The sequence below is a fragment of the Gobio gobio genome, assembly GCF_949357685.1.
Source record: "Gobio gobio genome assembly, chromosome: 6".
Lineage (NCBI taxonomy): Eukaryota > Metazoa > Chordata > Actinopteri > Cypriniformes > Gobionidae > Gobio > Gobio gobio.
Window position 1 is genome coordinate 22103935 of NC_137102.1, and position 12576 is coordinate 22116510.

Consider the following 12576-nt stretch of genomic DNA (forward strand, 5'->3'; position numbering starts at 1 on the left):
TTGCTTTCCTGTCTATTAAAAAAACATGCAAGAGTCTTTCAAGTCCAAGTTTGTCACGAAGCTCTCTCCATCTCGAAAACACCACGCCGATATTGATCCAGTAGATGGTATACAAAAGAGTATACTTTGAAAGGCTCTCACGTGTATCTGTGGAACATGGAAAGTAAAGTATACCCAGGGCTTCAGATTATCTACGTTTACGTTTTTTTATTGCTCGCCAATGAATAATTCTGTCCCGACTGAACGACACAACAGCGACGTGCTTCCGCATTTGTTCACGTGTGTTGCCATGGTTTCTACAAGCTTGAGGACAAGGTGGTGACAAGGGACGAGCCATAATTTTAAATTCAAATTTTTCTGAATTTACAAATCCTTGGGAACTTTTGGGATAATGTAAGTACACAACTGCATGAAATATATCACACATGCAAGTGGTTTTTGGATATTTTATTACAAAGAACTTACATAATGTAGCTTTAACCTAATTTCTAAACATCTCTTCTCAAGGGAGTGTTTTTTAAATGAGTATATAAATCTAACAATTTCTCAAAGGAATGTGCGTTTAAATTGAAAAGAAAATCATAATTTTATAGAAAAACTATGTTATTGACCATTTTCCATTGTGGTACAGCGCTGCCACATTGCAACGTTTCCCTAAGGAAGGAGACCTCATGATCATGGCAACTTTACCCTGCTAAAAAACATCTAAACCCAGCCTAATATGGTTGACTGGTCTTAGCTGTCTTGCAGCCTGGTCATAGCTGGTTTAAGAGTTTTGGCCACTTCTTTAGATAGTCAGACTGGGAATCCAGCTGAACACCCGCTTGGCCAGACTGGGAGACCAGCTTGAACAGCTTAAACCAACAACATCCAGCATAAAACAGCTAAAACCAGCCAATCAGTTTATAGGCTGGTTTTAGCAGGTTTTTTTTCCCAGCAGTTCCTTAAATTACTCCTCAAAAGTTACTTTTATTCCCAGTGGATATCTATTTTTATGTTACTAGTAGCCAACCTATTTTTAGTTAATAATAATGGTATATTTGTAATCAGTTACTATTCAAGAGATATTAGTTATTTCAATAGTTATAATTATTATATTATTAGGCCTTCTATTATTATTGCATTAATACTGCTATTGAGGAGGAGTTAAAAGCATCTGTGGTTGCAATATCGACTATTCACTTCCAACTCGGATGTGTTCTAATAGTGACTAGAACTTATTCATTAGCTATTATTACCTATTTATTGTTACTAGTAAGATTTTACAGTGATATTTCAGTACAATTTGTAATTGAACAGTAGCCATTCTGACTAGCCATGTTATAAAAGCAATTGAAACTAACAAGATATTCCAGTTGTTATGTCTAGTGGAGATATGTCCGGTTTATAAACAATATAAATCACTAACAAAGACCGTGTCTAATGATTATTTACTGATTCAAAACTGACATTTGCCACTTTTGGAATATTATATATTCAATAGTAACTACAAAAAGTACAAACAATATAAAAATAGATACTAGTAACTTTTGAGGAATAAATGTTAAACAGATATAATAAGTTATAATTAAGATGTCTGATCTAAGTATATATCTTGTGGCTTGTTCTGGAGAGCAAATCAGGGGTCTGTAGATAGTGAAACAATGCATTTATATATATATATATATATATATATATATATATATATATATATATATATATATATATATATATATATATATATATATATATATATAAATATATACATACATACATACACACACACACACACACACACACACACACACACACACACTATTTATATAGTAGCTTTGTGTTTTGACTATACTGCCCATACTATTAAGTTTCACACTATATCCCAAAATATTGAATGTGTGTATACTGCATCTGGCTTTACATTTGAGCATTAAAATCTCTGCAGACAAACAACAAAATATAATTCCATACTTTATTATTTTTAAACCAACAATATACTGCCCATCTCGCACATAAAAAGTGTTCTTTTATCAACTATCAAACACCAATCAGCGCTGACTAACAAGAGTGTGGTGTAGTCAATTTAAAACGGTTCTTCAATCAGTAACCAGTCAGTTTGTTTTTTTTTGGTTCCTTTATGTTTCAGCACTTGATGAATTGATGTGTGACCTCGTAGACCCCAACAGACTCACTGGCTTTCTCATCGTAGTCTGTCCAGTCCTGAAACATGTACAAGAAAGGGCTGTGACCTCCTGAATGAACTGAATGATGTGACTGACAGAATTCTTACTTTCTCTTGCAGGTTGACTTCAGGGAACTGGGTGGAGGTCTCTGCTCCGCTAGCAGCAAACCCGGCCTACAGAGCAACAAGATTAATGTTTATGAGTTTTATTCAGGTTAGGGTAAGGCTTTAGAAGATCATTTAACAATTACATAATTATATAGAGTATCATTCAAAAGTTAAAGGTCTCTAAGAATTTTAAATGTTTTTGAAAGAAGTCTCTTCTGCTCACCAAGGCTGCATTTATTTGATCAAAAATACAGTAAAAACAGAAATACTGTGAAATATTACTAGAATTTAAAATAACTGTTTTCTATTTGAATATATTTTTAAATGTAATTTATTCCTGTGATGTCAAAGCTGAATTTTCAGCATCATTACTCCAGTCTTCCGCGTCACATGATCTTCTAATCCTTCTAATATGATGATTTGCTGCTCAAGAAACATTCATTATTATCAATGCTGAAAACAGTGATACATTTTTATCAGGGTTCTTTGATGAATAAATGGAATTATTTTTTTTAACAAATCTTTTGTAAATGTCTTTACTGTCACTTTTGATCAATTTAATGCATCCTTGCTGAATAAAAGTGTTCATTTCTTTTCTAAATGATCAAGATAGATAGATAGATAGATAGATAGATAGATAGATAGATAGATAGATAGATAGATAGATAGATAGATAGATAGATAGATAGATAGATAGATAGATAGATAGATAGATAGATAGATAGATAGATAGATAGATAGAACCACACTCTTGTGTACACACACACACACACACTACTTGAATATGTGGAATATCTCACCTGAGGCTGAAAATCGACTGGTTCCAGGCCTCGACACTCAAACTGCACCATTGTCTTAAACCTTTCACTGTCTTCTGCCTTCAGGAGCGAAAATACATAAACTGTCATGACTGATAAAAAAATACATGAATATATGCAACTGTTAATATTCATATGCAACTGCATCCTTCACCCGGTACAATGTGAATGCAGTCTGCCTTACTTACATTGTAAGGTGTAATTGTGTCCCTCAGGATATCTGGAAACAACAAGACATCCAGTTAAGTCCAATAAGAGCCATGACCCATGGCACAACCAAATATTAGAAACATATTATACAGATATTATGGTGCAACTTATCTGGAGATCTGCAAGCATATTTTCAGCACATTTACTAGCTTGTTAGTTACCTATTGAGTTTTCCCGAGAACACAGTTTGCACTTCTGCACCATGCTAGCACTCCCTCGTCCTCCTTTCAGTGGCATGCTGTCCTGAAGAGAGGAAAGGCCCAGCGTTCACTATACACACCTTGATTTCTGTGCACTAATCAACTTTTCACACAAAGTCACACAAGTGTAAAAGTGCGCTTGTATCAATGAAGGTGGGATTTTGAATGAATAACAATGAATTCAAATAAAAATGTTAAAACTCATACAGGTTTGAAAAAACCTGAGGATGAGTAAATAATGACAAAAGCATTTCATTTATTTATTATAATTTTAATATTATTTTTAATATTATATTTTTTTTTTAAATAAATCAACAAATGTAAACAGTGTAACTTTCATGATTCAATGCAGTATTCAACAAAATACTGAAAAGAAACATGCATTTTTCATTGAGATTTCCCCCCAATAAATCAGTTTTTATTATTTCAGCTCCTTTATGTTTTTTCTTCTCAAGTTTAAGTAGCTTTGGACAAAAGCATGTCAAAATCTGGCAACAATAGGCTACTGAAAGTTGATGCAAATCAGTTATTGATTATATTTCCCACACTTTGCAACCTACCAGTAAGGTGATGTACTGCCATTTATCCGACACCTCACCACAATTTCCACACTTCATCTGCAAAGACAGGAATCAGTCATTATTAAAGATATAGTTAGCCCAAAAATGAAAAAGTCATCATTTACTCACCCTCAAGTTGTTCCAAACCTGTATGAGTTACAAATTAAAGACATTTTTAGACACCAAACAGTTGATGGACAGTGTTGGGGGGTAAACTTGAGTTACGTAATAATATTACTTTTTCCAAGTAACTAGTAAAGTAACGCATTACTTTTCAAATTTACAACAAAATATCTGAGTTACTTTTTCAAAAAAGTAACGCAAGTTACTTTTTCACATTAATTTAACTGACAGCTCTCCTGCCCCCATGTTGAGAAAAATAAGTGCAGAGGCGTTGTGTGCAAACATGATGGTTTATTGTAGTTCCAAACTAAATGTGAGCATTTATTTATCTCACTTGCACAATAAAGATTCTGTACTCCTCAAAATGATTAAAATCAGTCAAATGCAAAATTAGAGTACTATGCAAACCTCCAATAATTAAATGTTAATAAAACAACTATTTTTATGCATAATCTACCTTTATATTTAATTTACCAATGTCTTGCTGCTGACCTTTGATGATGAAAATTACTAGATTTTTTGTTTTTATTGGTAAAACTTTTTTCTCCTGCATCCTATTCTACCATTATCCAGAATGGCAGCACAGCAGAGTTGCGCCCTCTACATGCATGAATTTTGATTTTTACCTCAGCCTGGGGCTTATCATTTTAATTTTGGTATGAAGAGGTCTTTACCGTTACACAAAAATATTACTTATTTGTTATAAACAAAAACAAGGCCAGCCCAGGTGAGGAAAAAGTAACGCAAAAGTAACGTAACGCATTACTTTTCTTAAAAAGTAACTAAGTAACTCATTTAGTTACTTTTTACGGGAGTAACGCAATATTGTAGTGCATTACTTTTCAAAGTAACTTTCCTCAACACTGTTGATGGGCCCCATTGACTTCCATAGTGATGTTTTTCACTCTATGGAAGTCAATGGGGTCCATCAAAATATATTTTTGGTTTTCAGCAGAAGAATGAAATTCATACAGCTTCGTAACAACTTAAGTAAATGACCGAATTTTCATTTTTTGGTGAACGGTCCCTTTAAATTAGGCTAACTTACACGTTTTAAATCACATGGTCACTGACAACTTCAACAGTATTCAGAATTATCAGTATTCATCACATTTACGAATGATTCTAATTATGTAATATAATTTTATAGATGCTGAGAAGTTAGTAATTTCTCAATTTCCATAAAAACGGTGAGCAACTAAATCCACTTTTTTGCCTGACAGCCTTGTCACACTAGCAGCGAGCTGAAAACACTTTACCTTTAAATACCAGCGGAAATCATCACCCTCCGGCCTCACGTTTGTTACATTCTCCAAAGTCGCTTTAAACTGCAACCCAAATTTCTACATAGACAAAAATAAATAGTTACAAGAGCAACAATTCACTGGTTTTCCTTCAAAGGCAAGTATGCACCGCTTTCACACATACCCCCATATTGAGCCACGCCTCTGCTGCTCTACGTCATCAAACTGCGTATAAAGACTGCGACAGATGCCACGACAGCTGCTCCGCCTAGCGGACATGTGTGGTATTACATGTATGAAACAAAGTAAGTGAGGGGTACAAGAATCAAAAAAAGAGTTTATAGTTTTATTTTATTCCACCACAACGTAATGGATTATTCGTCGACAAACCAGATATAAATAATTAATCTGGTGAAAAAATCTTAGAAAAGAAATCGTACCACACAGGCATAAAGGGGCAATAAAACAAGCTCATTGAAGTAGTGTGCACAGGGTTACTAAAGTAAACTCAAGTGATCAATCTTTTGGTGTCTGAGATATTCCTTGTTACAAAGACCAACATATCTGACTGTAATCCCTGATTTGATCTGGTTTTACATTGAATCAGGTATTATTACTGGCATAAAACACACTCTATGAACAGAGATACTGTGGTGGGGAAAAAAAAAATTCTGGTAACACGGTAAAATATAGTTGACAAAGTATGACAAATTGTGTCATGTTATATGTACAAAAGACTTCAATTAAAAGAACAACATTGAGATTCAACTATAAAGCTTAAAAAAAAAAACTTAAATGACAGAATATAAAACACTAGTGTACCATACTGCCATCTTTATGAAAATCACATCTCTTCACTCACACATAAAAGGACCTCAAATACGAGGTATTAGGGTTTTTTTTCTTTGTGGATGGAACAACCCACCCAACCTGAGCTCTGACTTCAAGTATGTGTGCTAATAGCACTGTGATCAACGTTGTCTCTACGAAACATTCCATACTATTCATTTATTTTCCGAGTAGCTGAGAAAGCAGATAGACACTGACAGGGCCGGTTGAGTGTGTAATCAAATCTTCCAAAAAACATACAGCACCTTCAAAACCATCTGAAAACGGTAAAAGCAAACAATCATCCACAACAACATTTCAAATGCAAATAATAGTAACAATAACAAAGGCAATTCAGCTCCTGCATCCCCTTATTCTCAACGGGATGCCACTGTTATTATTCAGTTCCACCCTCTCCTCAATGGAGGGAAGGGTCACAGTGAGGTCAGTGAGGTCTACTCGACTCAGACGTCCGTCTTTGTCTGGGTGTCCCATGGCCGTTCTGTAAACCATTCTGTCGCTTGAATCCTCCGTTCAGGAAATCCTGAATATGGTGCACGATCAGATTAATAGCCACTAGAGAGAAATAGAAATACAAGTACATCAAGTTACATTTCGATCCATAGTGTGCATTAAAAAAGACAAACTTGCTCTCATTATCCTACCGAGATTGTCTGCTCCTCGGGGGATGATGACGTCTGCATACTTTTTGGTCTGCAAAAATAAATTAATGTTAATGTTAAAGACAGTTTAGGGCATAAAGAATAGAGTAAGTGTGATAAAGCAGATGGAAGGTATCAAGTTAGTATACATGATACCGGTCCCAGAATTGGATTTTTACTCACAGGAAGACAGAACTCCTCAAAGGCTGGCTTTACAAATGTGATGTACTGGTTCAGAACCTGCTCCAACTCTCTGCCTCTCTCACTGATGTCCCGTAACACTGAGTGAAACAAGAAAACACACATGATTAGTCTACATAACTAATGCTAAGGGACAGCGATGGGCGATATGACTATACATTCACAGTCATTATAGCTGGAAGTTTAGCCTAAAAATGATTTAATAATTACATAATAATGGCCACTTTGTTAATAAGCAATCACATTCATTACAAATCAAAGGTACTTTATCTCGTTGAATATATAAATAATTAGTGCTGTCAAACGATTATAAATGAAAATAAACATTTGTTTACACAATGTGTGTACTGTCATTGTGTATAATTAATAATGTATATATATAAACACACACACAAAAGTATGTGTTTAAGAAAATTTTGTATATTTATATATAATATAAATATATATACACGCAAACATTTCTTCAATATATACATGCATGTGTGTGTATTCAAATATACATAATTACACACACATACATTATGTAAACAAACTTTTTTTTTGGATGCGATTACTCACGATTAATCGTTTGAAAGACCAAATAAATAAATAAATTACTCCCTCTATAAATCGTACTCTACTAAGGGGAAGACAGACAAAAAGCACCACCTACACCAAAACAAATCGTTTCAAAAATGCATCAATGAAAATGTCAATGCATCTACCTCTTCGCGAGAGGCGCGTGTCTGGGTCCGTGTCCACAAACAGCTTCATTTGGAACAAATCTCGAATCTCTTGCGAGTAGAACATGAGAATCCCCTCAAAGAGAACCACATCTGCTGGATACACCGTCAAAAACTCATCCTTCCTGTAACAGGTTTGGAGAACACGTGAGTCAGCAGTGATTCCCCCATCAGAACCTTCAGAAAGGACAGGGAGAGCAGCGCTGACCTGGAATGGGTAACAAAGTCATAAACGGGGATGTGCACTGTGTTCCCCTGAATGATGTCACGCAGAGTCTTCATGATGAGCTCATTGTCGAAAGCATCTGAGAATTATAGGAAACAGTGATGGACAGATTATTCTCTATTCAGTAAAGAAGCTAGTCAAAGACACAACACAATTTTGATCATAAAAGCAGTAGTCTACATGACATCTTCTGAAACCTTCGATTCAAACAAAAATGTAATCCTTTCCACCAGAATGGTTCACGTTCTCATTGTGTCCTGGTATTTATGCAAGCACTCCTGTTTTTTCACACAAATTTGGGATAGTTGCAAAAATAAGATTATAACTGAATGATTTAAATATTGGTCTGTTTCTCACACTGATCTATCGTAAGCCTTTCAACCTTCAAACCGTGGCGATTATGTAATAGGTAGGTGTGGCTCTGAGACTCCGCCTTTTTTAACCAAAATGGCGAGCACCACTGATCTATAAGTGGCGCTCTCATAAAGCCGCCTCTCAAACAGCACACGAGTTCCAAATTGACTACTTTTTTTGTGGCTTATTGCGCTTAAACGACCAAATACATACAAAATTATGTTAAAAATGCCTTGGTTGTAGAGTATTCATGTAAATACAGTCCGTTTTGGAATGTAAATAGATGAGAGAAAACACGTTGTGTAACAGTATATTGGATACGTGCATAAACTCTTAAAGTTACAGCAGTCTAATATTCCTGCTACTGTCTGTCAGGTTAATCAAAGAACAAAAGACAGAAAAATCACTCCCTGCTCTTGACTGAATAACTTTGGTAACTTTAATTGTAAGCATTAATCTGTATTTAAAGGTGCACTGTGTACATTTTAGCGGCATCTAGCGGGGAGGTTGTGAATTGCAACCGCCCACCACTCACCCCTCCCTTTCGTAGAACAGAAAAGCTACATTGGCTGACACAGGACAAAGATGTCACCATCTGAGACAGCAGAGAGTAGCTAGCGCTCTGTAGAGCTGTTGGTCTGTTTAGGGCTACCGTAGAAAGATGGCGGCGTATAAATGGTGACTTCACTGTAAGGGAACCCGCGGTGTATTAGATAGAAAGGACTCGTTCTAAAGGTAATAAAAACATAACTGTTCATTATGTAAAGTCTTTATAAACCACTGAAAATATAGTCATGTATATTATATTTCATTTGTGTCAAAAGATCCTCATAAATGCTACACACTGCATATTTAATTTTTGCAATGTTATCGATCCAGTGTTTTTAATATTTGACTTCTTTAATTTCTGTAGTATTTCTTACCTTAATAGCTACTGTTAGCTATTGAAAACTTAAAGCACTGTTTCTTTCATATCTCTCTTTATTCTATTGTATTTATTTGTGCAATCGCTTTGTTTTTGTTCTTAATTTTATTACTGAATGTTTACTTGTATTTTTTTTTGTAAATGTAGTTCAGCGATTCAAATACAGCCTTCCAGTGCTGTGTGTAAGCTATTGCAACCAAATTACAAAAAAATTATGAGAACAAATGACCTGTATGGTTGTATAAATAGCAGTCCTCCCCATATTACTGAATATCAATATTTTTCGAGGCATCAAAGTTGGAAATTCTAGCATATAGTGTAGGCTATAGTAGTATACCGTTTTCAAACCGCTGTAATTTTTTTGTCGCAATTATTTTGTTATTAAAAGGAAAGGACACAGCACATACAATCATATTCATTTTAATGCCACTCTCAGCAGTGTGGGCGGCATCAAGATGTTAACTAACACATTTCGAAATTCACCGCAAGTATATCAGGACATTTGTGGTGTTTTTATGTTCCACAGGAAATAAAGGGTTCCTTGAGCAACCCTCAAAACCTTATTTTAAGTACCTGGGTGATCGAAGTTAAACTGGCCCTTGAGTGCTTTGGCCTTCTGTTCAGGCGTGAGCTCCCTGTAAAAGCTGTCTTGACTGAGGATGACCACTTGCCGCTGATGACGGTCAATTTTATCCTGGCCCAACAGCTCCATGATTTTCTCACATACTGAAGACTGAAGACAGGACACAGGACTTAGTTAGTGTTAAACTCTTCAAGCTACCCAGTTCAGATCTACACATCCAAAAGCCAGTGTTTGTGTTATTAACCCTATAATGCAACTAACATTTTTGATGAGCAAATACTAAGGCCTCTAAATAATCAATATCAAAACTTTACCAAAGAACCTGTTGTACAGTCATCTGATTGATAGTTTATCCTTGTTTACGCATTTTAGTATCATTCTAAAAATGTCCACCATCAAGTTAAGGTGACTTTTATAACGTTAACATAAGAATAAATGTGATACTGTTAGTAATATTTCAAGATAAACACTGGATTGAAGCAAGAATCATGTTAAACTATCAAATTATACAACAGGCATCAATCATTGTTGAATTGCATTGCATTTTGTTTTTCCCCACAATAAAAACTACAGCTTTTGTCATAACCAAGCATTATATAGAAATATAGTGTGACTGAGAACTGATATTTATTTGCATTTTATGCAAGTAGTACTCTATATTGTAATAAAGATCTCATTGATTTTATGACAAGCTATTTCCTCTCATCTTTCAGCCATATAAATATCAGCAACTGCACCAAATGACATGTTTTTTCGCAGTTTGGGCCTCAAGGATGAGCCATATGTATCAAATATGATAAGGTTTTTTTTTTTTAACAAAATATTGTATACCGCAGTGGTTATCAAATCTGCCCTGGAGGCACCCCAACCATGCACATTTTGTGTGTCTCCCTCATTTATCACACCTGATTCAACTCATTAGTAGAGACTTCAAGAGCTAAATTGGGTATGTCTGATAAGGGAGACATACAAAATGTGCAGGGCTGGGGTGCCTCCAGGACAGGTTTGAAAACCACTGGTATAAAAGGTTCAATAAACTGTTCCATTAAAAAAAAAATCTATATATTTCATATGTCAGGCTTTAGTGTCAAAGGGATAGTTCACCTAAAAATGAAAATTGTGTAAGCCTCATGTCGTCATTCAGTAAACACCAAAAGTGCTTGGTTACCAACATTCTATAAAATCTCTTATTTTATGTTCCACACAACATGAGGGTGAGTAAATAATGTCACCATTTCCATTTTTGGGTGAACCTTTAACTTGAACTGTAGCTAAAGAAGACTTTTCCCATTAGTGTCCATGCAGACATGTGCTTTGAACTGTGGTGTGGTATAATGCCATGGGGGTGGGTCAGATCTCCCATGTAAGGTAATTCAGCAGGGAAGCATGGCCTGGTTTTATCCATCGGCCAACTGTACAGTTCAAATTTGGGTCAGTTATTATTTGTATGGACGATACTCAGGTGAGAAAACGTGTATCCCCTTACACAACAGTGAACATATGGCAGCAAAAAATGTGGACAAACCACATTTTGACCGCAAGTAACATGGTTTTATCTGCCAGGGGAGTTTAAGAGACATTTCTGAAGCTCAGCTGTAAGGTGGAAGTTTAATTTCCTGCACATGAAGGTCAGCGGAAGATTAATGACGGCGTGTTACTAAAACGGGGTCACTGGGACAATGTAAACATCCTCCTCTATTATGACGTCACGTTCCCGCAACTTTCGGTCGCCTACACAGAGGAAGTGGCACATTTTTTATTTTTAACAGCGACTAAAAACGCTTTAAAGCCGACTGGAAAGAAAAACATATAACAAATGTTTAATTCGGATTTAGATATTCAAGTTCGCTCACAAATAAACGACAACATAAAACGTGATCATTCAAAATGCTGCGCCACGTGGAGCTAAAACATGACATTTTCGACATTTATTACGGTGTTAAATACGAAATCTGAAGTCTAGACACATCTTAACGCGACACTGTAACTTATGGGCTGTCGTCTAGTGTACATTTTTTTGTGCGTTTTAGAAATTTACTCACCGTTTCCACTAATGAATGACAAAAGACTTGACAAAATAAAGCTTTAGATATGGCGTATAGATTTTGCCCAGTAAGATATATAGGCACGTGAATACATTTTTAAATCCACGATGCCGTATTTTCAATGTGTTTTGTGGTATATTTTATTATGAGTTGAATAAAGCCACGCGGTCTCTGAAGACACCGGCGTCATAGAAAACCGAGTCTCTGTGCCGTTACTGAAACACATAACGTTAAAGCTCAAACCTTTCCACTGGCGGTGCCTCCAGACACACCGATTAGGAAAGGCTGTCGGATGGTGTGTCCGTTCTCCTCTCTGTCCTGAAGATGTGTTTCAGTGTCGCCAGCCATGCTTGCAGTGAGTGGAGCACAAGCGTGTGTCGCTATTCTAATAATACACACACACACACAGAGAGACATAGCTCCTCCTCTTTTACTGTCCCACTCACTGCCCTCACAAAAAATAATTCTAAAAACGTACACTGCAAGCTGTTCTCTTCTTCCGTTTAGTAAAGTGAAAGTTTTATATAAATATTTTTTTCTGAAAAATAGTACTTTCGCCCCTGCTCTCCCATACTGTACACAGTTTCCCCTTGTACTTTATTCTGCTCC

The 12576-nt window shown here is 35.8% G+C and overlaps 2 protein-coding genes across 2 annotated transcripts; both read right to left on the reverse strand.

Moving 5' to 3' along the window:
- Positions 1-1934: 1934 nt before the first annotated feature.
- czib (CXXC motif containing zinc binding protein) lies at positions 1935-5636 on the reverse strand. The gene is made up of 8 exons (XM_079819890.1): positions 5606-5636; positions 5437-5520; positions 4055-4111; positions 3456-3537; positions 3273-3304; positions 3067-3144; positions 2267-2332; positions 1935-2196 (listed from the first exon to the last, which is right to left on the reverse strand). The coding sequence occupies exons 1-8, from the start codon at positions 5609-5611 to the stop codon at positions 2119-2121; spliced, it is 483 nt and encodes a 160-aa protein (XP_079676016.1). The 5' UTR covers positions 5612-5636; the 3' UTR covers positions 1935-2118.
- A 105-nt stretch (positions 5637-5741) lies between these two features.
- uck2b (uridine-cytidine kinase 2b) lies at positions 5742-12343 on the reverse strand. The gene is made up of 7 exons (XM_079819889.1): positions 12211-12343; positions 9913-10072; positions 8043-8139; positions 7817-7959; positions 7095-7192; positions 6915-6963; positions 5742-6825 (listed from the first exon to the last, which is right to left on the reverse strand). The coding sequence occupies exons 1-7, from the start codon at positions 12313-12315 to the stop codon at positions 6695-6697; spliced, it is 783 nt and encodes a 260-aa protein (XP_079676015.1). The 5' UTR covers positions 12316-12343; the 3' UTR covers positions 5742-6694.
- Between the last annotated feature and the right edge of the window lie 233 nt (positions 12344-12576).

Bases quoted from the DNA above. Each gene is read 5' to 3' on its own strand.
- czib (XM_079819890.1), bottom strand. The intron at 4,112-5,436 runs GTAAAGTGTTTT...CTGTCTTTGCAG, and splicing joins ATTTCCGCTGGTATTTAAAG to ATGAAGTGTGGAAATTGTGG. The intron at 3,145-3,272 runs GTAAGTAAGGCA...TCGCTCCTGAAG, and splicing joins ACACAATTACACCTTACAAT to GCAGAAGACAGTGAAAGGTT.
- uck2b (XM_079819889.1), bottom strand. From the start codon at position 12,315: ATGGCTGGCGACACTGAAACACATCTTCAGGACAGAGAGGAGAACGGA. The intron at 10,073-12,210 runs GTTTGAGCTTTA...TCCTGTCTTCAG, and splicing joins GAGGCACCGCCAGTGGAAAG to TCTTCAGTATGTGAGAAAAT. The intron at 8,140-9,912 runs GTACTTAAAATA...TATAATTCTCAG, and splicing joins GTTTAACTTCGATCACCCAG to ATGCTTTCGACAATGAGCTC.